At 49.0% G+C, this 25763-nt stretch overlaps 1 protein-coding gene across 1 annotated transcript in view; it reads left to right on the forward strand.

Annotated features, from left to right (window-relative positions):
• The window catches only part of LOC130199822 (plexin-B1-like), a 70393-nt gene that overhangs the window by 8700 nt on the left and 35930 nt on the right, over positions 1–25763 (forward strand). Inside the window, exons 2-5 of the mRNA XM_056423620.1 lie at positions 21893–22757; positions 22869–23084; positions 24058–24240; positions 25598–25726. Coding sequence (XP_056279595.1) covers positions 21903–22757; positions 22869–23084; positions 24058–24240; positions 25598–25726 — 1383 coding nt within the window. The 5' untranslated portion in view covers positions 21893–21902. The remainder of the gene's footprint in view (positions 1–21892; positions 22758–22868; positions 23085–24057; positions 24241–25597; positions 25727–25763) is intronic.

Here is a 25763-nt window from a genome sequence, read left to right on the forward strand (position 1 = left end):
AGTGGAGCGTGTCGGGGCGAAATTCTCACGAGAACTCAAATAAAACCCCCGTCTGATTTGGGGGGGATTGACGACAGAGAGAGTAATTTTTATTCTTAAATACTTATTAATGGAGAAACAAAGTGTCTCCAGCAGAAGGGGCACTTTTCTCATCCAGGACAAAAGGGGAGGAGCTTGAGCACCACCAGGGGTGTGTCTGTGCACGTGCCTACATGGAGCCCTATAGTAGATTTCCGATGGTTCTGGGCTGCTGGTCTCGGGGCATACATGACCAAGAAAAGCTTGAAATATGAACTACATGTTCAATAAAACGCCGCGCAAACGCATCCGAGCAAAGCCCTTAAAATATTAATACAAATACTGATCGGTGCAGCAAACGCGGTACAGAAAATCATCATTTGTAGCAGGATAGCAAGCGTCACACTCGGCCGAGTCGAAGCATCCAAGGAACTTTGAAATCGGCCTGTGAAGCGACGAGACTCCAACATGTCGAATCCTCTGGTGTGTGCGTGTATTCAATATCACGGATGAACAGCATCTGGTTTTCGATGGTTTATGTTTTAATGTCGGTCACCACAGAGCAGCCATTAGTGATTAATCACACCTCCTTTATGCAAAATCAGCTCTGGTTCAGGATTCTTGGAACAGGCCAGCGTTGCCGTCATCATGAGGGTCGTGCAGCAGGCCGGCGCTCTGATGAACCCGTTATCTGATCTTCTTTGGGCTCCAGGTCGGGGAGCCAACTTTTTTTTCCGGCTCACGAACCGATTTTAATTGCGGTGGTAAAAAAGCGTTGGTACCCGCTCCACGCCGTTGGGTTGACGAGTCGTTACCGATCGCCTTCTCATGAGATACGCTGCAGGGCCAGAAGAAATCCTATTTCCTGTTGGAAGAAAAGTACGATTATTAATGCTCAGTGTGAGGAGATCTGTCCGGATACAGCAGTCTGGGGGGGGGGGTAAGCAAACAGAGCTCAGTGTGTGTGGGTGTAGAAGGGGGGGGTATAGATTTTCACAGTGGTTGCAGCACAGCTGACCACACACTGAGAGAACTGAGGGAAATGACACAACCGCCGTCAGCCGATCTTTACGGTCCTCCTGAGTGGGCGTCGGCTTCCCCACGTCCGTCTCCTGCTGTCAATCGCAGGGAGTCGAAGGCACTCGCTGCCCCGCTCCGGCAGAATCACACCGATTCATTCCCCGTGTGCAGGAAACGTCACCGAGACCCGGAACCAAGTGGAACCGAGAGTCGGACTGTTTTCACTTCTTTCCCCCAGAGTTTCAGATTCAAGAGACGACGACCGCGTTTCCACCAAGAGGCATTCTGCATGTCGCAGATTCAAAGCCGAGCCGACCTTTCCTGAAACGACGAGGGTCCGGCTTTATTGTGCGTTTACCACAATTTAGCGTTTCCTGTGTTGCCTCCTCGCGTGCTCCACGTCAGGATCCATCAAATCCTCTTGAATGTTCCGCCGTCTCGTAAAAATTTGAGTCATTTCCTATTTCGGCTTCCAAAGATTACGAAAACCAGGTCATGGAGATACAAAGGATGAACTCCGCGGCGGTCGGCTAGAAAAGCCCCCGGGGGCGAAATGTGGGTCGTAGCGTCGGCGGGGAGCTTTATCCAAGCGCCCCTCGCCCGCCACCTCGCTGCCTCCGGGTGCCGTGCCCCCCCCCCCCGCCCACCCATGTGTCGGTGGTTCTGTCGCCTCTTACTTGGTTCTTTCCACGAATGCATCGTGTTCCCAGAGTCAGTTCGTCGGATAAGCTCAATGAAAATAATTAGGACTTCCGCCGTAATCGCGCCGCGAGTTGGATGCCACGCTGGTGTCTGAGTGGTTAGCCTAGCTTAGCACCTCTTCAGCGCGCTCATGAGTTTTTATTAATAGGTCGCTCTTTGTCGGTACGGTGACCCTCGTCGCTTGTAGAGACGTTTACTTTACTCAACTTGACTCCATAGTGGCCTCGGCCGAAGACAGGTGGGGACCCCCCCCCCCCCCGCTGTTCTGGGTTACGATGCCTCCCACCAGGTCCGGCCCACACGCTATGCAGCGATCTTGTTATTGTGATGTCATCATGCCTTTCAGTGGTTGTGCGCAATATGAGACGCACGTGTGTGTGTGTGTGTGTGTGTGTGTGTGTGTGTGCTAATAGGCCTTCAGTGTTCTCCATCAGGTCAACAGGAGTCGGATCAAGTCTTGCTTGTCCAGCTGCTGAATTGCCCCCCTGCCAGGCACACACACACACACACACACACACACACACACACACACACACACACACACACACACACACACAGTGGTAACTTTAACCCTTAAATCTGAAGTCCATTTTCTTTGTTTCAGGAGTGAGAAACAAATGTCCTCACTTTGGATGTCTAATTGGTTTTCACAAAGAGGGTTATTCTATACCTCCTACACATGCACACACACACACACACACACGGCCACACACACACCCGACAGGTCACGTCCGTCTGCCCCTCCCTCCTGTCTCTTTTTCTATTTTCGCGGGGTCCCACAGTTTGACCCCCGTTGCCCTTGGATACACTACAGCTCCCGTCCAATGAATGCGGCCCCACGCGTGTCCCCCCCCCCCCCAGTGTCAGATGTTGGCCCCGCTAATTGAAGCCAACCACAACCCGCGGAGAGAATGAGCACTTTTCTCCGGGCGTCGTCGTGATTGATGAGGACGTGGTGACCTCTGGAGTCGAGAGGGAAACATTGCTCTGCACTCACGTCACATGTCAAGTTAGCAAGTTGAAAGTTGCGTTGAACAAATGACATGAAATTAATATTAGCATCTTACTTAAAGCACAACAGTGGGGGCTGACTATTCCTGCAAACATGTACTCTTTACATATATATATATGTATATATACATATATATATACATATATATATTTATTTATATGTATATATATATATTCATATATATTTGTACAACATTTATTTTTATATTTTCATATATACATATATTTATATATACATATACTCTCTCTCTGAGCGTCGGGCAGCTGCACTGAGACTGTCGGGATGAGATTGGGCGATTAAAAAAGAAGAGCTGTTATCCTTTCAGCCTGTTCAGCTTCTCCCTGTGCGACCAAGCAGGTGACAGCGGCGCGCGGCTGTAGCCTTGCTCAGAGTGGTGGAAGCAAGGAAAACAACCCCAAAAAGTGCAGCACACTCTTTATGGAGCGGGGGGGGGGGGGGGTAGATTATGTAGCCGCACACTAAAGTCTGTGAGGGGGGGCTCCAGAAAAAAACAACACTTGAAACACCTTCTTCTGATCTTGAATGAGAAGAAAAAAATGCTGTTGGCTTGAGCAACAAGAAAGGGATCAAATAAGGGGGGGGGGGGCTTTCTACTGTAATTAATCCTGAGCATCAGTCTGCCGATTCTCATTAATAATGCATTTCTGAGCAGCAGTCCTGGGGAGGGGATTCAAGTCTTTTATTCAAAGATTCAACAACAATGCCCGGCAACCCTTGGAGCCAATCTGCCCCCCCCCCCTACACACACACACACACCAGCAACCAAAAATAATGCTTTAGGGTTTAAAACACTCTGAGGTCAATTCACGACAAAATAAAAGCCCAAACTACGGAGAGGTCAAAGCTATCCCACTAAATTGCTTCTAGTCCTTTTCCACTACCCGATTGCGCAATGCTTGGCAGAACGTCTTCCTGGTCCGATTGGCCGCCGTCGGTACAGACGTCTCCGTCTCATGAGTGGAAGAGAAGCGGCGCGCTGACATCGGGGCGGCCGGAGGGCGACTAGAAGAACTCTGGAAGGTTCAGGACGAAGCCTTGCAGTCCGGCCGTCAGCCTTTTGTAGTCCTTTAGTCAGAGGAGCAGTACAACAAATTAAAAGTCCTGCTTTCTAAATGTTAAATACAAATACCGGTTCTACAGAACACTGTCCCCCAGTGACATTATTATAAAGGAAAATAACTTGTTAAAACTGATGCATCCATGTGTAAGCATATATTTAATTTAATATATATATATTATATATATATAAAATCGTTCAAACATTTCTAGTATACAATTTCATATATATATTTTTATTTAATTTTATATATATATAAAATCATGCAAACATTTCTAGTATACGATTTTATAGATATATTTTGTATTATTTATTATATATATATATTTATATATATGTTGAACCATCTGAAGGGTGAAAAGGAACATAATATCAAACAACATCTGAAAAGTGATAAGGGGCCCAAACAACAAATAAATAATACACTTTTATTTGTGTATCATTTTCCTTTTGGTCATCACAAAAGGAAAGCAGGCGGGGCGGATGAAATGAAATACGACTAAAGGTTATGAGATAATACAATGAACGAGTACAGTACATGCAGATTATTCAGGGTGTCCGCGGGGCATTAAAAAGTCTTAAATTGCTTTTCCTAAAAATAAGGCATTAAATTGTCTTAAATTCAGATTGGATTGGTCTTAAATTTTTTGGGTGTCATGTCTTTACGAATATGAGGCAATCTGTTCCGCCAGGTTCGTATTTTGCTCCGGTTGCTCTGCGGCGTCTCTGGTGTCACCGGGGCCACGCCCCTTCTCTTAAAGGGGCCCCGCGTATTCGGTCCCATCCCCTACAACGTGAAGCATCGGCTAGTTTAGAAAACATGGAGGGGGGGGGATGCAAGTTCAACAACGGCTTGAAAAGAATGTTTCTGGTCACGGTCGGTGAAATGCTTCTGAAGCTGCGTTATGTGTCGGGTGGAATCTCACGTGCAGAGCAAGAAGCACAGAGACTAGCGAAGGCCGCCAGCAGCGCGCGGGGCTAGCTGCTGCTCCGCCGCTAGCAACGACGTCAACGCTACAACGCTGGAGGTCACCGGAGGAAATCCAGCGCCGTGCAACAAAGAGCTCATCACCGAAGACCAACAGGGCGGCGCGTTCTTCATTCTGTTCCACGAGACTCTGGACCAGACCACCACGAGACTCTGAACCAGACCACCACGAGACTCTGAACCAGACCACCACGAGACTCTGAACCAGACCACCACGAGACTCTGGACCAGACCACCACGAGACTCTGGACCAGACCACCACGAGACTCTGGACCAGACCACCACGAGACTCTGGACCAGACCACCACGAGACTCTGAACCAGACCACCACGAGACTCTGAACCAGACCACCACGAGACTCTGAACCAGACCACCACGAGACTCTGAACCAGACCACCACGAGACTCTGAACCAGACCACCACGAGACCCTGAACCAGACCACCACGAGACCCTGAACCAGACCACCACGAGACCCTGAACCAGACCACCACGAGACCCTGAACCAGACCACCACGAGACCCTGAACCAGACCACCACGAGACCCTGAACCAGACCACCATGAGACTCTGAACCAGACCACCATGAGACTCTGAACCAGACCACCACGAGACTCTGAACCAGACCACCATGAGACTCTGAACCAGACCACCACGAGACTCTGAACCAGACCACCACGAGACTCTGAACCAGACCACCACGAGACTCTGGACCAGACCACCGCGAGACTCAGAACCAGACCACCATGAGACTCTGAACCAGACCACCACGAGACTCAGAACCAGACCACCATGAGACTCTGAACCAGACCACCGCGAGCAGACAGCTGGACTTCATGTGCGCTATAGTTGAAATGACCCGGTCCCATCAGGATCCTATGGAGCTCATGGGCCATGACACCAGGACCTACTTCAGCATCTCACAGTAAATCTAACATAAATATATGTATTAACTAACCTCATGTATATGAGTATGTGTTTCATATAGTTAAGCTTTACTCATGTGTCAAGTTAATAACAGCTATGGATAGGCGCACTACACATGAATTAGACTAATTAACAATAGTTTTAGAATGGTAGTAGAGTGGTGTTTACCTGTCAATATGTCTACATAGTGTTCACTAGGCTCAAGGGATGGCTCACGTTGCTTAATTTGTAAAAATAGTTTTCATTCATATTGATCCAGTCTGACATTAATCTGAAGTGGTGGTGTCATAAGAGATGTGGTGACTGTTGTTTGGCTAATGTCTGCCTTTTTTTCTCCTTTTTCCAGGAGAATGGACCAAATGTCAACTGGAAGTTTTTGTATTCATACAGTTTGAAAAGGATTGTTTTCCTAGTATATTCACAAAAGCTCAGGAGGAGACGTATGAACCTGTGCACAAACATCCATCACATAGAGACATGAGAACTCTCACACACACACTCACACACACATACATTCTATTTTGTAAATGTATTTGCATTTTAAAAGCAGCTGGAAATGTTATTTATGTTATTTTATAGATTTTTTTTGTTCAAAAGGAACTATGTTGCACGTATTTAAAAAATATATTTACTTGATTTTATAGACATTTGTTCATGGGACCTAAATGTTCAGAAAATGTTGTATTAATAAACAGCAATGACATTTGTGTTATCCTTTTGCATTACACCATACTGTTAATTTTGAACAGACATCAGTGTGTTTACTTTGAATTAATTAATTTAGATTAATGTATATTTCCTTCGTACGTTAGGTCTTAAATTTTATTTAGACTGGTCTTAAAAAGTCTTAAATTTCACTGGTTTATTCCTGTAGACACCCTGTTATTAGACATACAAATGATTATCAACCGTTTCCACGTAAAGTTTGATGGCGTTGTGGAGACAAAAGCAACTTAAACAGGCGGTTTGAATAATAACCCGTCCCTCAGAGCCTCAGGATGGATCTCATGGGTTCTGTTTGTCTGAGCTCAGTCAGAACCGCCTGGGCCTCTCAGGGCTGCAGCAGCGCTTTGATGGGATGTTTGCCTCCACAGCGTCGCTCTCTGGGTCCAACGCACAGAACTCAGCCGGCCTCCTTTCATGCAGCCTTCCTTTCAGGGGAAGGGGGGCGGGGTCTTCTCTGGTCAATATTGATGCATTTTCTTTATTTTCTCACCATTTCTGTTCCATCTCTTGTTCACTTCCCCTCTCTTTCTCTTTGTTTCTTTTTACTTTCTCATTGACACACACACACACACACACACTCCTTTGTATTTCCTGCCCCCTCAGTCCCTGTGTTTCTCACCCACCTCTCTCTTGGTTAAACCCTCTGGTTTGATCAATCATTGATGATCCCAGGTGTCCTTAAACCTCGTGTGGGGGGGGATCCTGATTGGCAACATCTCCACCACACACACACACACACACACACACAACATACACACACACCTTCTGATCCCCTCCCGGCCCCTCCTCGCTTTTTAAGATGAGAGCAGAACCCTCCTCTCCCCAGTCTAGCTCTCTCTCTCTTTTGCGATTTCTTATCTCGCCCCCCCCCCCCCCCCCCCCCGATCCTCTGGACACAGGAGAGCCAGCTTCAATTAAAGAGGCAGTGGGGATTCCTAAGCCATTAGCCGTATTAGTGTTGGGTCCGTGCCCCTCCTCGAACAAAGGATGCCGCCTGGAGCCGTTTGTTTGCCGTTTGTCTCGATGTCCTGAGCCACAGCCTCGCAGCCTCTTGAAGACGCAGCACGAACATCTCGAGGTGGATTTAATGTAACCGGTCTTCCAGGTGTAGTAAAACCATAATACCAGAGGCGTACACTCGCAGCTCTTGGACTTGTGCCTGAGAAACTGACCCCAGCTCAAAGATTAAAAAGGCCATGATACCTAAAAGCGATGCACCAAGACCATCTGCACTGGAGTCGCCTGCAGAGGGTCCTTCCCTTGGTTGGGTGTAGTTTTACATCCCACCTCCAGTACTCTGTCTCCATGTTGAAACGCTGGTGCTGATGGAAGAGAAGTGCATTGGTAGTGGAGTTGATGGAGCACTGACTTTTTTGTGTGTTTCCAAATGTACACGAAGCGATCTGCAACACCACACATCTCATTTCCTGAATCCACTTACGTTGGCGCTGTTGATTCCCAGCAAGTCGACACTACATGACCCAGATCCACTTGGATCGCTCCGGTCCGACAGCATCTAATAACATCGCAGGAGAAAACCACTGAGCTCCAGTTGGCGCCAGTTACTCTGTTATTAGAATGGTAATGCATTTGGTGAAGAGCGCTTAATGACTGGTTTAGGACTAAAAACTCATGGTTTAGGACTTGGTACTTAACTTGGACCTCGTCAGTATTGACTTGAAACTTGTGAGACTTAACTTGGGACCAGACTTGGAGCTTGTCAGACTTGAATTGGGACTTGCCTGTTGTAATTTGGGACGTGGCTTGTGACTTGTTAGTCTTGTCTTGAGACTTGAACATGGACTTGTCAGTCTTGTCTTGAGACTTGACCAGGACTTGTCAGTCTTGTCTTGAGACTTGACCTAGGACTTGTCGGTCTTGTCTTGAGATTGACCTAGGACTTGTCGGTCTTGTCTTGAGATTGACCTAGGACTTGTCGGTCTTGTCTTGAGACTTGACCTAGGACTTGTCGGTCTTGTCTTGAGACTTGACCTAGGACTTATCGGTCTTGTCTTGAGACTTGACCTAGGACTTGTCGGTCTTGTCTTGAGACTTGACCTAGGACTTGTCAGTCTTGAGACTTGATCTAGGACTTGTCGGTCTTGTCTTGAGACTTGACCTAGGACTTGTTAGTCTTGTCTTGAGACTTGACCTAGGACTTGTCGGTCTTGTCTTGAGACTTGACCTAGGACTTGTTAGTCTTGTCTTGAGTCATGTCTCAAGTCACGTAAAAAGTTATGACTTGCGTATCGTAATTTGTGACGTGACTTGTGACTTGTCAGTCTTGACTTGAGACTTGACCTTGGACTTATCAGTCTTGAGACTTGTCAGTCTTGACTTGGGCTGTAACTTGGAGCTTGTCGGTCTTGTCTTGGGACTTGATTTGGGATTTACCTGTCGTAAGGGGCGACTGTGGGTCAGTGGTCAGCAGGTCCATCTGTCAATCAGGAGGTTGGCGGGTTCAATCCCCGCCCTAGTCGATGTGTCCTTGAGCAAGACACTTAACCCTGAGTTGCTCCCCGTAGCTGTGTCTACGGTGTACTTGTCTCCGGACTAGAGTGCAAAGAGTTGCTGTTGCCCCCTCAAAATCAGGATTTGGACCCCACCTCTGAATGTGACCCAGCTGATGCCCACAACACAACGATGCCATTGCTGCTTATTGATTGAAAAAGAAAGATGACAATTCAATGAAAAGAGCGAATCGGTGTGATTGATGACACCTAGAATCCTCTCCGTTGCGCCCTGAGAGTTGTATCACATGGTTAACCTTTGACAAGGACTCCTTTTGTCTCCAGATCACAATCACACACCTCAGACCTTCAACACAGCCGGGCTGCACTCATCAATCATCTTTGATTTTCTGCCATGGATTCAGATAGTGTGTGGGTGTGTGTGTGTGTGTTTATTGCACGTACATCCGATTTGTGTGTGTTGCTGAGCCAAGATGGAGACAGCACAGTCTATTAAGCATTTGACAATTGGGAGACCTCCCACTCTAAAAGACCTGCGCTGATTGTCCTCTCACCCAATCCCAGGAAGCTCAGGGGTGGGGTGGGGTGGGGCGGGGTGACAAAGGCTCGTCTCCAGGGGGCGTCCATTTTCTTTCTAATGGAGCTGTCCGTCACTCGGCTTGTTGACAGAAGGCCGGGGTGTCACTCCCACCTGCCTGCACTCCAGAACCAACAGTTTGGGAGCCAAATGAGCTGGAGGTGATCAAAATGTTATGATTGGAACATTTTGTCGTCTTCATTGAGCTAATCGGATGGATGTTTTGACATAGTAACACAAAATATAATCATTTTCATCATCAACATTCAAGCCATGCTTGTAACTCGGCTCTAGGGGTGGACTTGTTGGTTGGTTGGTCAAATCAACAACTGTTAAGATGGATTGCCATGAAATGTTTTACATCGGTTCAGACCGGCAAGAATCTGGGGAATTACTCAATTTCCCAGCATTATTGCTTAAAAAATTACTTTTCTAAACATTTCTTGTTAACATAGTTGAGTCATCGTTAGCTCAATCACTTCAGTGCAGCTAACGGCGTTTCTTTCCGTCCTCAACCGTGGCCCAAACAACCAACAACCAATGATGCTGCTCCGTACCCGGGGCGCGTCTCTTGGTTCATCCCGTCATTCGCTGAGCTTCACCGCCGTCGACAGGAACTGCGTCTGGTTGACGGACGTTCCCAGAGCGACTCGAGGCGAACCTGAACCAGCATGTTTATTTACACAGTGATGCTGATTCGTAGAGTCTGAATTCATGCTTCGTCAGGCAGACCGTTTTTTAAATGTTTGATCAGGGCTATGTCTATAGCAGACAATAATACTGCAGTATTTTATATTTATTTTAATATTTGGGTTGTTTTTTAGACAATCTTCCTTTTGTCGTCCGATCTCTGGGTGCTCACAGATGCCGCCAATATATACAAAATATATATACAGTATATATATAAATATATTTCTCCATTAATGTTTCAACAATTCCAGGTCACATCTCAATATCTGGAGAATCTCAATATCTATCTAAAAGGCTTTTGCGACACAGCATAGCGCAAAAACCTAAACCGGGGCACAAAGTTGCGTCTTTGCATTTACTTTGTGAACAAAACATCAAACCAGACTCAAAAGACCAAAGAGCTGCAGAGAAACTCTAGTTGGACTCTGTTTTGTGTGGTTTGATAGCGTCCGTCCGCTTTATAAATCTGCTTTCTGTTATTTGGTGGTAACACAATATATTTGTATGTCCTATTTTTGTAAATCACAAATATTTATATGAGGAGTTGTACTCTAAAACATCAGCGTCTCTATACTTATATCACATATTCAGCTGTGAACGCATCATCATCCAGTTAAAGCCCGTTCTCATGTAAGGACCACACGGGGACCAGGAAGTACCCGCCAGCAGCGACCCAATGAGCCAGAAGCCCGTCGGACTGTAGAGCGATCCGGAATGAGATGTGCATTAGGAACGCCTGCCGCTGGTCCCCTTTATGGGATTCAGTGGGATTATGTCTGCATGGGCGGCTGAGGATGAAAGTCGGCAGTCTTTGCATGACCAGCCCCACTAGTGAGGTATTAAGGACACGTATTGTTGTATTGGTCTAACACTCAGGTAGCCCCCCAAAACCAGAGGGAAAGACCCAAAACACAGAAGGTTCTTCTAGAAATGTCTCGGACACTGCTGCATACTAAATCAACTCCTCCACCCTTTTTGATTTTGAAAGACTCATCATCACATTTGATATTCAGCACAATAGATTGCTATTCTAAAGTCCTCACAGGTCCAGACGCCCACACCGGCAGACAGAGGGTCAGTGTGTTGGCAGAACTGACCCAACAACGGCTCTTTCATCAGGCGGCCAACCGGGGAGCAAGTTCAGGTCACCGCGCCCAGCCAACGGCGAGCCCCGATGGACATCAAAATACATAATAAACTGGGAGTCGGTTACAATTGGAGCAGATAAAGTAGATTTATCTACAAACTGCAGCTGATTTGTTTCAGCAGACCAAAAATATGAGCTGTTGATGAAACTTTACATGACTAAATGTACAAGGTATACCACAGGGTGGTACCAAAGAAAACAAGCTAACAGACGCTCCTCGTCATATGCCCACTTGATATCCGTTAGTTTAGCTTAGTTTATTACCGTAACAGCGGGATGGCTCCTCCTAAATTGGCTTTTACGGATTACCGATCAGAACCCAGCCGTTCACTAACCAGCTGTGGGCCTCACTGCTTAAGGGACTTTTCTTCTCTGCGTCTGGCATCACCAGGTTTGCAATAACTAAATATATAAAAGTACCAAGTTTGTATTTATTAAAATATTTGTTATCCAGTAACGGATCGGACGATTTTTGCCGATACCCGATCTCTGTACGAATCGGTACTGCTATCCGAGATCATCAAAAATCGCCGAACCACCTCCACGTAATGCGCGGTTAAGAGGTCGTGGTAATTTCTCATCTAACGTCGCCACGGGAACCGACCCAGAGGCTTAACGTCACGATGTCCTCAAACTATTTGAATTCCCTTTTGAGAAATGGAAGGAGAAGATATGGAAAACAGCTGGAGTTGAAACCTCTAGAGTGTATATTACTCGTTAAGGATTGAGGGAATGATGTAATGAAATAATGCGGCGGCGGCAGCGGCTCCCACTACGGGGTGTTCAGGGACAACAGCCGCAAAAACGAATCCCCGGCTAAATATTTAAAAAATGCATGGCATCCAGAGAGGCGCCTGAGATACCGAGGAGCGGCGGACGGAGGAGTGGGGGGGGGGGGGTGTAAGAGAGAGGGAGAGAGAAGGAGGGTCGGGCGAGAGGATTCGTTCGTGAAGGGTGAGACAAGAGAGCCGCCTCCGTTTAGCATGTTACGAGTCAGAGGGTCGCCGCGGGTCACCGACTCATTCATGAATAAAACAAATCACCAGATTCTCATTTTGAACTTGGAGCGTCCGCTAAAGAAGAAGAAGAAGAAGAAGTAGTTCCTCTTGGAGGATTATTCTGTTTTTTATTAGAGAAAAGCACAATGCATTTTCAATAACCGTGGAACTTATTGAACTGGAGGGTTGGCGGGAAGCCCCTGAATATGAGCAGTAACACTCTGGTTTGCTATTGTAATGAAAGAAATGGAGCAGAAAATCCGTCCTGATGCTTCACGGACTCCTCCCAATCCTAAAATAAGCTTCCTCCGAAAGGAGAATGTTCAGGAGCGTCTCCGGCCCGACAACAGGCCGAGGACAGCGCCGGCGTCTCGCAGCACAGACGGTGTGACAAGCCGATTAAAACGGCCACAGACTGAGGGAGCGAGACCTCCGCTCCCCATTCACTCCACCCGTGAGCGTCGCCACGACAACAACGGGCGACAAAGGGCTTTCTTAGGCCTTTGAGTGCCGTGAAAGAGGAGGCGGCCGTGTCTCTGTGTGTGTGTGTTTGTCTGTGTGGCGCGGTGGGGACATGAGGCTGTAGGTGGTAATGTATGCAGACCGTCCACAAACAAATGAATACGCATGCCGCCCCACGGCCGCCGCCTCCTCCAGCATTCTGCCACACAATCACCGCGCCGGCGTCCTCGGTGACGCGACGCTCCATCGTCAGCGGACGGCCGAAGCCCAAACCCGGCTTTGTCTCTTTGGAGAAGGAATGCAAATGCCTTTTGTGTATTTTCACTCTGTCATTTTGTGTGTGTGTGTGTGTGTTCCTCTCCGCTCTGGCGCTCTGTTTATTCGGTGTATTTCGACAGGCCGATGCTCTGGAGAGCCGCCCATACCGGCGGCTTCGCTCTCAGCCGAGCTTCCTGTGGTCCCCGGCACACACCTGGCGATCCTGACGGGAGCTGAGGGCGACTGTGTGGCTCAGTGCCGTCCTCCAATCAGGGCACAGGTGTCAAACACAAGGCCCGCGGGCCGAATGCGGCCCACCGCGTCATTTTATGCGGCCCCTGACGGCTTGAAAGGCACGCCATCGCCTTTTATATCCTGTGCTTTTATTTTTAAAGTTACAAAGTTAATGGATTTGTGTTATAATATTAGAGAAATGTTCTCGTGTAAAATATTTCTACTCTCGAATAAACAATAATCAAATGAAAAGAGAGTTATCTAACAATATGTTCGGGAGTAGTTGATACAGTGCTTCAGTTACACCGGCCCTTTAAGAGGCGGCCATGATGCTGATGTGGCCCACGGTGAAGATGAGTTTCACGCCCCTGAATCGGAGGATTCTGGTTGGATATTAAAACGTATTCACACACTAAGGTACCATAAGTCAACTTGTTTTATGGCTTCTTGTTACATTCTCCACCACCTTGGGTATTGACCAATGTCCTGTTTCTCGGGGGTATTTAATTTGGACTACCGCGATTATAAACATGGAGTTAATTAGTGTTGGTTACTCGCATTATTGGAGTGGTAAGGACATCTCCAGGGATGTGAAGACGAGATGCTAGCAGGTTCTATAACTGCACTTAATGATTCCTTCTCTTCTAGTTTAGTGTAAGCGGTCCCGGTTCCTTCTGGATTGCTCGATAATCATAACTTCAGGTTGGCTTGAATTTGAAGGATGAGGTCAGAGCTCCATGAGAAGATGAAGAACCGCCCTCATAGCGTTCATGACTTATGAAGCTTCAGCCGCCGGCAGCTGAGCTCGGGGTGACGCTTTGGAACATTTCTCTTTTACCTCGGTTGTCGCCTGAATATTTAACGTTCCAGAGAATCTGCGTGTGTTCCGGATGCCTCCATCGTGCTCTGGCTCGGTCGCCCCTCCCTCCCCTGAGCGTGGCCCGACCCTCCTGGAGGCCTGTAATTGTGGCAGCGTTTGTTGGCGGTGCTCTCCGGTCAGCGGAGGCTCTTTCTAAGGATCTGACCACCGGCCAACACACACACACACACACACACGCACAAAGATAATGAAAGCACGAGCGGCACTATATTCAAACAAGCATTTTTAGATTTATAACGGGCATGCTTATTAAGTGGCCATGTTTTACCGCACTCCAGGGCCACTTGGGTCCCACAGCCGTCGGCCCATCTAAAAAGTTAAATTGGGCCTCCGCTGCTATTGTCAATCATTCTCTCTCTCTCTCTCTCTCTCTCTCTCTCTCTCTCTCTCCCTCCTTCTCCTTGAGTCCGCCGTCCTCCGGCTTCCTCCCGGTTGCTCTTTTGATCCTCGAGCCTCGTGAATGTTGAACTGAAGAGTTACAGCACCATCAGTTCCAGTTTCGTCACATATTTCCATGACATCGCCAGTTCTCGCCCCCCCCCCCCCCCCCTCTCAGTCAAGGTCAGAGGTCAGAGGCCTCGTTGTCGGATGCTCAGAGCAACCAGTTGCGTGTTTACATTGAAAAAACAGATAACCGTCACCTCAGATATTCATATTCATGTCCCTCTATAATGTAGATGGATGATGGGTTTATAGAACATGGATTTCTGGAAGAAGTGATGTAAAATCCTGTTAGTTTAATCTCAGACTTTCATCTAAAAAAACATTGTTTTATTAAATACAATAAAATAATGACATTTCTTCTGACCAGTTTGATAATTTAATGTCTGGGACTCCATAAAAAGTACATTATGTCCCCTCTTGACATTCCCATCATGAAGAAGCTGTCGTATTATAACGAACGGCCTTTTTTTGTTCTGCATTGTAAACGGAATAGAGAATCCTGAAGTCCGTTGGTCTCAGTGGAGCTCAGGTCGGGTGTGCAGCCCGGCAGAACACCTGCTTATCCCCAGGGAGGGCGTGCCCATCTCCAGGGTGAAAAGATCCTGTCATAAAGTGTGTGTGTGTGTGTGGACTCTCTCTCCAAGGGAAGTGGCTTTTATCCTGTGTCCGTTGAGCTCGGGCGACGGAGCTGTGAAAGGGACACTATACCCCACACAGAGAGCTCCTTCAGCCCACCGGAGGGCCGGAGAGAGAGAGAGACCCTCTGTGTCTGCATGTGAACTGAGGGCTGGGGGGGGGGGGGGGGGCATTGGCCCCCGTAGAGGGCGACGGAAGTGGAGAGGGGCCAAGCATGTGTCGATCTGTCTCATAATATTAGCTGATCCAACTATCTAAGTAGTGTGGACACAGCCAGCGTGGACGCACCGGGTGGATGAGGATGAGGAGCGACTTCCAGGTCCCTGAGTTAGTCGGGTCCCGCCCACAGCAGCAGCCTGCTGGTTGGAGTTCTGGTCACTGGTCGTCCCATCAGGTCGGATGTGATCAGCTGTAAAAGGGGAAACAGCTGCAGCGTCTGCACCAACCAGACAACCCGGGTTTCAATTCGTCAACGGTTACATTCAAATAAATCCGGCTCCGCCAAAAGGGCTACCTGACATGAAACCGGCCGACGCGATGAGTACGCTGTAGTCACGCTGTAGTCTACGCTGTGTTCACGCTGTGTTCACGCTTGCTGTCACGCTGTAGCCACGCTGTAGCTACGCTGTAGCCACGCTGTAGTCTACGCTGTAGCTACGCTGTAGCCACGCTGTAGCTACGCTGTAGTCACGCTGTAGCCACGCTGTAGTCTACGCTGTAGCTACGCTGTAGCCACGCTGTAGCTACGCTGTGTTCACGCTGTGTCAGTTCACGCTGTAGCTACGCTGTAGCCACGCTGTAGCTACGCTATAGCCACGCTGTGTCTACGCTGTAGTCTACGCTGTAGCTACGCTGTAGCCACGCTGTAGCTACGCTATAGCCACGCTGTGTCTACGCTGTAGTCTACGCTGTGTCTACGCTGTAGTCTACGCTGTGTCTACGCTGTGTCTACGCTGTAGTCTACGCTGTGTCTACGCTGTAGTCTACGCTGTGTCTACGCTGTAGTCTAGCTGTAGTCTACGCTGTAGTCTAGCTGTAGCCTACGCTGTAGTCTACGCTGTAGTCTAGCTGTACCTTTCTTCTGTCTTCACTACCAACTGTTTCCTTCAGCATAAAAAAACAGCCAATGCCGTCATTATCTTGAAGTTTTCAACTGAACTTCACCGAGTGCACACGCTACTCCTTCCAGACCCGACGTTTTAAATCCATTCCGCTTGTTGTCTGGCGAACGCTTGTGCCTGTTCTGTCTCTCGCCGCCCGCCGCTCGTCTCTCTACTGTACTCTCTGGATGGGATCAGCAGAGTTTGGGGGGCCCGGCCGACCCACCAGAACATAACAATGCGAGGCAGTGCTCCGTGGCCGCGGGCTCAATGCCCCCTCCCAGTGGCCCCGTGCTGCTGACCCCACATATTTGATCGGGCCTTAGGCATTCAGTGGGCTGTCACGGCTCATTAGCAGCTTTAGAAATGAACTTGCACAGCAGACTCTCTCAGCGATTAATAAACATGGACACACAGAGAAAGGGAGACGGAAAGGAACGGTTGGGGCAAAAGTTCACGGAAGAGACTACAGTCTGAGACGTTCAGGGACTGTTCTAGTGCTGCCGATCCGGACGGCTACGTCCCTCTGCCGTCAAAAGAAATCATTCTGGGTTTAAGTGGAGAGTTGTAGTCGGGAGGAAAAGTCTGAGGAAATCTCTCAAAGTCGACGGGTCTGTCCTAAACTCTTTGTCTTCAAGTAAAAAGTGTTTTTTAGGCTAGACTATGAAGACCGTTGTGCTCTTGTTCACTATTTTGTGGAGTAAACAATTAATATAGAGAAGTCATAAAGATTTTGGTTGTATAATATGAACGGTTATGAAATGGTAAACAGACCCAACCACAAAGCATCCTTGTTGAGACGGGTTGGTTGGTTGGGTTTGTTGGTTGGGTTGGTTGTTTGGGTTGGTTGGGTCGCTGGCATTGCCGCGGACACCTTACGTACTGAGGGTAGTCCAGCTGGTGGAGCAGAGGGTCCAGCTTCGAGCGGAGGACCCCCGTTGCTCCCCGCAGGGTGAGAGGGGGCAGCGGGCCTTAAGTCCAAGGTGAGGTTCAGCCAAGGAGATCCTGTAAAACCCTCATCCGGAGCCGCCAGCCACCTTCACCCAGAGGCCTTTACAAGCCGATCTAGAGCCAGTTGCGCAGGGAGGGGGGCCAACATCCCAGAGATGGGTCCCATGGGGGGGGGGGGGGGGGCACCTGTTGAATCCCCCGGGGAAACTGCATGGACCCCACTGGTTGAGACGAGCAGCAACATTTGACGATGTAATGTTCTCCAAATCATCACTGAACCTCGTGCCAAAGGATTGATGGATAGTTTATATGAGAGTAAGGAAACGAAGAGTCGAACCCGATTCAACTGAAGTACTTCTGACGCAGGTAGACTCGGATCACTCATGTGGTCGTTCCTATGTTTCCTTGCGTGTGAATATTTGCTCCTTAGCCTCTTTGTGACTGTGGACGGTCTAATGGTCCACCAGAGGTTATTTATAGGTGTTGGACTGTGCCCGATGGACCAACTCGCTGCATTCCAGACACAACTGATGAACTCCGGAGGACCGGCCCTCTGCTCCTCAGGAGGGTGCCGGTGGTATTTGTATTCCTACCAAACTCCGGTGAACCTCTTGGATCCGCCCCATCAGCTATAATGGATCAGTTCTTGTCTTAAAAGACTTCAAAATAAGCTTCTTGATTCATGCACACTGACAATCTACAAAGTACCTTCAAGACTTACGATTGAATGGATGCTTCTAGAAGAAGCTCTCCACGTTGAGGAGTGGTCCTTTAGTTGATGGGTTGATGGGTTAATAGGTCTCGGACATGGAGATGGATGTCTTCCCCTCTGAGTGTTTACCACCACAGCTGCCCGGCCCGTGCCTCTGTCCTCTCATCAGGCCTCATGGCCGCTCGGAGGAAGCGGTCATTGCTGTCGAGGAAGTTCCCATGGCGATGTGGTCGCAGCGCGCTATAAATATGTCGGCCGCGGCGTGTTGTCACAGAGCAGGTGAGGGTAGGGTATAGGTCCCCAGAGGGCGCGGCTTAAATGTTATTCGTCTAGCTACTTGACACACTAAATGATTTATTATGTTATTCAAGAGAAATTCCTGAATAAGAACATTATGCTTTAACATGAAGTCCATCCGACATTAGAACTATGTGAAAACATCTCTATTTTCAGCGTGTTTGACGTAGCTGTCGTCAGTCTTGGTCCCAGAAGTAAGAACCACTAATATCTGACTCTACATTGTTGTTGTTGTTGTATAACTGAACCTATTAAGTCACTTTTGCTGCCTTCTCTGACTCTTTTCTGTATATTTTTGCGTTCTGCTGCATTCACCATTAACATTTCACATATATTCTGTAATTGTAGCCCATGGCCACCGTGAGGCGCTATATGTATTTTTGCAATATGATTAATGAACTGACATGATACAACCGTAGTATTTTTCAAATTAAATATTGACGTCATATTCAAAATAGAGATAACAATCCCCTCTCCCAACACTCGTATTCGGAGTGTAAGTCTGTTGTCCAACAAATGCACAATAAAACAAGTTAAAGACACGATAACATGATAATCATCTCGTGAAAATGTTAAATTGTGGCATGTGAGTATGGAAACATCAGATCATCAAGTAGTATTGGACTAACTCAAATGTGAAGTCACTGGCGTTGAACATCTGCAGTGACCGTGATTATCTGACCCTAGAATGACCTCAAAAGACGACGTGTATCGGAGACGCCACTCGATAAAACATGAGGCGCCCACTGCATTGGTTTGTTTTATATTTATATTTCATGATGAATATTCCTCCGGTCTCGAGGCGGATTGTTTCACGCCCCCGTCAGACCGTCGTGGCCGCTGCTCGTTGACACGCCCGACTCGGATCCTCTGACAGCGGGCGTGGCGGTTATGACTTATTATTCGCTTCGTCCGGCTCATGAATAAGTAACCGAGGCTCGCCCACTGACCCGACGCACACCGAGACTCATGCAGCTGCTCCGGGTTACGGACCCGAGCTCAGATCTGCACCCGCTCACCCACGGCAGATTCTCGGTCTCCTCCCTTTCGGCACCCCCGGGTCCTCGTCCTGATTGCAGCACTCGGGGGGGGGGGGGGATTGCAACGTTCCGGTGCTAATCTGAGTTCAGCAGGCTGCTCGTCATCATCGGTCTCCACGTGTTCAGGGGGACCGGTGACGGTCTCCCCGTCGCGCCCAGCCTGACGCTGATGTGCTCGGCACCGGCCTCACGCATATTGGCACCGGATTTCGGTACCCGACCCTCGTCATGACCCGGTGTGTTGGGGCGTTAATCATACCAACAAAGCCAATTTCCACTTGGTTAATGTTCTGTGCATCTTGAGTCTTAAGAGACGCTTCGGGGCGAGCTACGTACAAGATGGCGCCCCGGAGTTCCACGACTCGTTTGTGGTTTATTGGCGCCGATGCTTCAGTCGGCCTTCGACCGCCCAGACTTGTCGAACGTCAAACGCGTTACCGAGCACATCGTCAGCGCACGATGCCGATTCCTCGAGACGCCTCACCCCCCTCACCTCTTTCTGTTGAGTTTTGATGGCGGTCGGTTTCCACTCAGTGATGCATTTCCGTCGTCTTGCCCCATCTGTTCCGCCATTGCCTGACAGTTCCTGTGGGGAGACTCTGGGTCAGTGGTTAGCAGGTCCATCTTTCTATCACGGGGTTGCTGGTGCAATCCCCGCCCTATCCCAGTAACGTAGTGGGAACTTCGAAGGAAAAACGCGTCTCCACGCCGAATTTTGATTTGATGTATTTCTATGCATCCTTTTCGTCCGTGAGGTCAGGGAGAGGTCTGAGGAGCCCGTTCAATAATTAAACAGGTTTTATCTCCGAATGCGAAAAGCTCAGTGTCCACAAACCACTCTCTCCTCTCCAGAGGTGTTGAGTGATGGCTCAGGAAATGGGAGACTTGGGAGAGTTACTGTTTTTGAATAAACCAGCTGTGAAGGCCCGAGGCGATTTGTTAATATTTTAGATCCAGAGAGGAAACCGACAGACGGAAACAGAATCTGCCCCATTGGACGGAGCCATGGGTCCAACTCTGGTAGAAAGCTGCAGGAAAGACGGATTTGTGTCGGCCAACCAGGAAGTTGGCGTCGCGTTGCGTCGCGTTCCATGACCCGACCCGCTTCTCGTATTTCCGGGTCGCGGGGCCTTGGTTCCCTCTGGAGGAACAAAGTCCATGTGTTCAAGGAGCTTCAAACGGAGCCCAACTTGTTGGTTTTCTCTCATTCTAAAAAAGATTAGAAGGCATAACTACTCTATAGATATGTGTGTGTATAAGACACCTACATCTTGGAGAATAATATGAAAAACAACAAGAACCACGTCTTTTTATTTTATTTTAAATGGGACATGATCTATATTTTACTCCAAAGAAGATTGTTGATAATTTCCAGATGTGGGAAGTTGAGGGCCTCGCAGCGTTTTACAATATTTATTGAAGGAGGGTTTTCTTTTGAAAATCCAACAAATATATATGGTTGAAAAGCTACTTGAGAGAATGAAACTGAGAGTCTATCTTGGAACACGAGAGGACACGATGTCGTATAGAAAGAGAAAAAAGTTATCTGGCTTTTTCCGGAAATTAAGTAAAGATAACTGACGTGCAGAATACTATACCGGTATGAATGAAATGTTCAAATAATTCATAAAATGAAATATATATTCAGACATTTATGTACAAAGCCATGTACATGAAGTGCTGTGCAGCGGCTGTGATAGCCGGTAGCTGCTGCAGTAGTAGATCTAGTTCCAGTCTGTTCATAAGAGATCCGGTGAAACGGGAGTGATTACATAACGGCTTCGTCCATCGGGAAGATTTGTTATTAAATGTGGATCCCCAGCTCCGATGGCCGCGTCGATGCGTCCTCGGGCAACGCGGTTAACCCCGTAGCTGTTCTACTGTGTGTGTGAATGTTGATTCGTGGACCTGATGTCCCCTTAGCCCCGCAAACCAGTGTGCAGACGGGTGATGATGTCACGTAGTGTTAAAGTGCTCTGATTGGTCGGGGCCGGTCCATCGGCTGCACTCGGTTCGACAGAAGCAGCTTTCTTCAGGGTTCGTATGGTCATGGAAAACATGGAAAAGTCATGGAATTATAAAATGTTTTTTTCCAGACCTGGAAAAGTCCTGGAAAAAACTTAAATCACAAAAGTTTTGGAAAAGTCCTGGAAATGTGTTTTATTCACATGTTCATTTACGTCGAGTTTGAAATAATAAATATGTTTTTGAAAGAAAGACGCTCAAAATATCAGCCGGCGTCCGCTCTCTTCCTGGCACCGCAATAACTTTTTTTCCGCATTGCAAGTGAACGCACCTGAACTGGATAGTTCGCTGGTGATTTGTTAAATTTAATAAATACTATATCCTGATGAATTCACATTGTTTAAATACTAAATGTTCTCACTTTTTCATGTATAAACCGAGATTTCAGTTTGGTCATGGACATTTGGTTTAAAGTCCTGGAAAAGTCGGTCAACAAGAGAACCCTGTTTCAGCTCAAACATCTGGCTAAAGGCGTCTGACCCGGTTCTGCTTCCTTCCTCAGAATATTTGCCATGCCACATGGGAAGGTTCTGAACTCCACCCGGCTCCTCCTCCTCCTCCTCGTCTTCGCCTCGGCCGGCGGTCGCTCCTACCCTCGCTTCTCCCGCAATGACACCGAATTCCAGCACCTGGCGCTCCACCCGGACCCCTCCGTGGGGACGGTGTACCTGGGCGCCGTGGACCGCCTCTTCCAGCTGGACGGCGCCGCCGGCCTCCGGCTGGAGCTGGAGGAGGCGACCGGCCCCGTGAGCGACAGCAAGGACTGCCTCCCGCCGGTGACCGAGTCCAACTGCCCCCACGCCCGGAGCACCAGCAACCACAACAAGCTGCTCCTGGTGGACCCGGCGGCGCTGGAGCTGATCACCTGCGGCAGCATCCACCAGGGCACCTGCCAGAAGCGCAGCCTGGCCTCCATCAAGACGGTCCGCTTCTCCACCGAGCGGCCGGTGGACACGCAGTACGTCGCCGCCAACGACCCGGCGGTGTCGACCGTGGGGCTGGTGGTGGGCGGCGGGGAGAGGACGGTGATGTACGTGGGCCGCGGCTACACCGCCAGCCACCCGCCCATCTCCACCCGCCACCTCTCGGCGGAGCCCGTCTTCTCCTACGAGGAGACGGCCAAGCTGGCGGTGGCGGGCCGCCTGTCGGAGTACGACCACCACTTCGTGATGGCGTTCGCGCGCCGCGCCTACGTCTACTTCCTGTTCTACCGGCGCGACATCAAGTCGCCGTCGAGGGAGTACCGGACCTTCGCCGCTCGAGTCTGTCTGGACGACACCTCCTACTACTCCTACGTGGAAGTTCCTCTGGTCTGCCGTTCCGCTTCCTCTCCGCCCAGGACCTACAACCTGCTCCAGGCCGCTCGGGTATTCCCACCTGAAACAAACCCTTCAGAATGGAGTTTGAGCTTCGCGGCGTGTTGGCGTTCCGAGTCTTTCCCTGTTGAACCGAGTTGTTTTCCCGCTCCGTTGCAACAGGTGGGGCGCGGCGTCGGCCTGGAAGGGGAGGACCTGCTGGGCGTCTTCTCCGCCCCGGACGCCTCGGCGCTGTGCGTCTACCCTCTGGACGAGCTCGACCGACGCATCGACTCCACCCGCGACCTCTGCTACACCCGGGGCGGCCGGGCGGAGGGGGGGGGGGAGGTGGCCTACATCGAGTACGAGGTCAAGTCCAGCTGCGCCAACCTCCCCGTGGTAAGGACGCGAGGAAGGAAAGGAAGCGGACTGTTTCCAGGAGAGATGGGCGTCCGAAAACAATGACCTCACAATAACCGGAGCAGAATTCATTTATTTTGTCCTGCTTTGAGTGCTTGTTGCAAAAATGTATGCCGTATAGTAGGCCATCATGACTAATGTACCTCAGGTCTATTGGTTTGGGTGGTTTAAAAACATAAGAGGAAACAGAAAGCTCAGCCCAGGAACAAGGAATGGGCGGATTTCCCAGATTAAGTTTAGCCAGAGGAAGAATGAAGGCAGGAGTAGCTCTGCCCCTCGGTGACTCCCTCTGGGTCCCGTCGGCCCTCAGAACCGTTTGATGGGACCATTAGGGATCAATAAACCAAGCTGACCCTGCATCAGCTGGGCTGCTGCCTAATGAGCTGTGACAAGGAGAAACAACTGACATGGGAAGGTGGAGATTAAGGTTGAGAGAAGGTGGGAGTGGGGTGGGGGAGCGGGGGGAATAGAAAGCCTCGCACACACAGCGACAGGGAAACGGAAGAAAAAGGACATGCGGAATGAAACAGAGGGATGATTGGACGAGGAGAAGATGCATGAGATCACAGCTCCTCAGGCATCTTTCTTTCCTTTAAACTCTGGACTAACCAGAGATGTTTCTCCTCCTCCGTCAGGGCCACTTAGGAGCAGCCGAGCTGTGAGACTGACCAGAAAGCAGGATTTTAAAAAGTTGTTTGTTTTCGCCAAACCAACAGAGCCGGTGGCCTTTAGTCCGAATGGGTCTGCTTTAATCTGCAGGGCAATCCTCTTGGGGGTCAGGAGGGGTCAAAGGCTCTCGGGCAACAGGAAGTAATTGGAACGTGAAGTTGTTAGTCTGAATCTCCGGGGTTTGATATATATATTAAGAGAAATACAAAAAATAATAATCTTGGTGTGTTAAATTAAAATAAATGCGTAAAATTGCGATAAGTTTCCCTCCGATGTTCTGCAGAACACCCTGAAGGCGTATCCCTGCGGCTCCGACCACACCCCCAGCCCCATGGCGAGCCGCGTGCCGCTGGAGGCCCGGGCGGCGTGGAGCACCTCGGCCGCCCGGCTCACCGCCGTGGCCGTCAGCGTCCGGGACGGACACAGCATCGCCTTCCTCGGGGACTCCAAAGGCTCGCTGCACAAGGTAGGGAGCTCATCTTGGGCTTCTGCGGGCCTCTTAAGGTACGTCCCAGCATGCGCCGTGATGCCCGGGACGCATCACAGGAATGTGTCATGGGAAAGAAATTAGACCATAAAACACTTTCTATTATAGTAATTTCCCAATTTTCCGCCTTACCCAACGAGTTTGTCACCTAATAACCCTTCAAGTACACACACATCGGACTACGGGAGCTTTCACAACCACAGGCTGAGCCGGTTCCCATCGGCTTCAGAAACCGGCAGATTCCAGTCATCCGGTACTCGCTCCGTTCTACAGACGAGCTCATTGGAGACGAGAATACTGGTTTGAAGATCATAATATATCCTTATATATATGTATGTGTGTATATATATATGTATGTACATTTGCGAGACATTTGCAATCGATCCGGTTGGAGTTAGAAGAAGAGTTTGTCGTTTACGAATGAGCCGCCCTGTTCACTGTCTTCCTGAGGATTAGATGAGGAGATTGATACCACACACTCGTACCATTCAGTTCAAATGGGATGCTAACTCTAGCAGAGGGTTAGCTTAGCTTAGCACAAAACACTGAAAGCAGGACGAAACCGCTATCCATGGCCTCCAGGGAGCCTCACATTCAAGATGTTCATTGCCACTGCAGTGAGAATTGCTCTGCACATCGATGCATGTGAAGAAGCTTGACCGGAGTGCAGAGAAAGGCTTTCCTCGTGACTGAACACTGAGCAAGTGGATACACGGTTCACCAATAAAAGCCCTTTTAGTGCGCTCATGCACACCGCTGTTCCCCAAGCCGTCGAGCTGTTCCTTTAACCGAAGGCTCGGCGATGTGGGAACTAATGTACATTTCTGCAAAGCTGATCAACCACTATCTTCCCGTTGGTCTCCCCAGCTCGATCCTGTCACACACCTGTTGCTTCTTCAGTACAGCGTAACATTCTTTACTAAATGTGACGTGCAAAACTGCATAAAAGCCAAGAGCTACTCCCGATGCCATTTATGTGTTGAGTGCATCCTCTTAATGGGACGACTGAGTCTCCATCCTGTTGGAGTGAGAGAGCCCTCGAAAAAAAAAAGAGGCAGCAAAATAAAAACCTCTGCTAATCCCATTAATGTGAGGTAACATGAGAGTTTGAAGGCCTGGGAATCACTTAAGCCAGAGGTGTCTTCCACTGCTTCATATTAGATTTGACTCCGTCCTAATCACATCTCACGGCCACTTCTGCTGCGATGCCTGAGTGGGATTTGATTTGTGTTTCGAGTTGGAAGCCGAAGAAGATATCCCTTTTTTCCGTCCGCTGTCCATTCCAGTCTTGCGGTGTAAAGAATGTACCAAAGCGTCCGGTGTTTTCTCTCTGCAGGTATACCTGGGTCGAGACGGCCAAGTGGAGGTCTACGCCAACACGACCATCCAGATCAACTCGCCCATCAGCGGGGACCTTCTACTGGACCAGACTGGAACACACATCTACGTCATGACCAAGACTACCGTGAGGATACAGACGTAGCGCTACGGAGCTTTAGAGG

The sequence above is a fragment of the Pseudoliparis swirei genome, chromosome 9 (assembly GCF_029220125.1).
Source record: "Pseudoliparis swirei isolate HS2019 ecotype Mariana Trench chromosome 9, NWPU_hadal_v1, whole genome shotgun sequence".
NCBI lineage: Eukaryota > Metazoa > Chordata > Actinopteri > Perciformes > Liparidae > Pseudoliparis > Pseudoliparis swirei.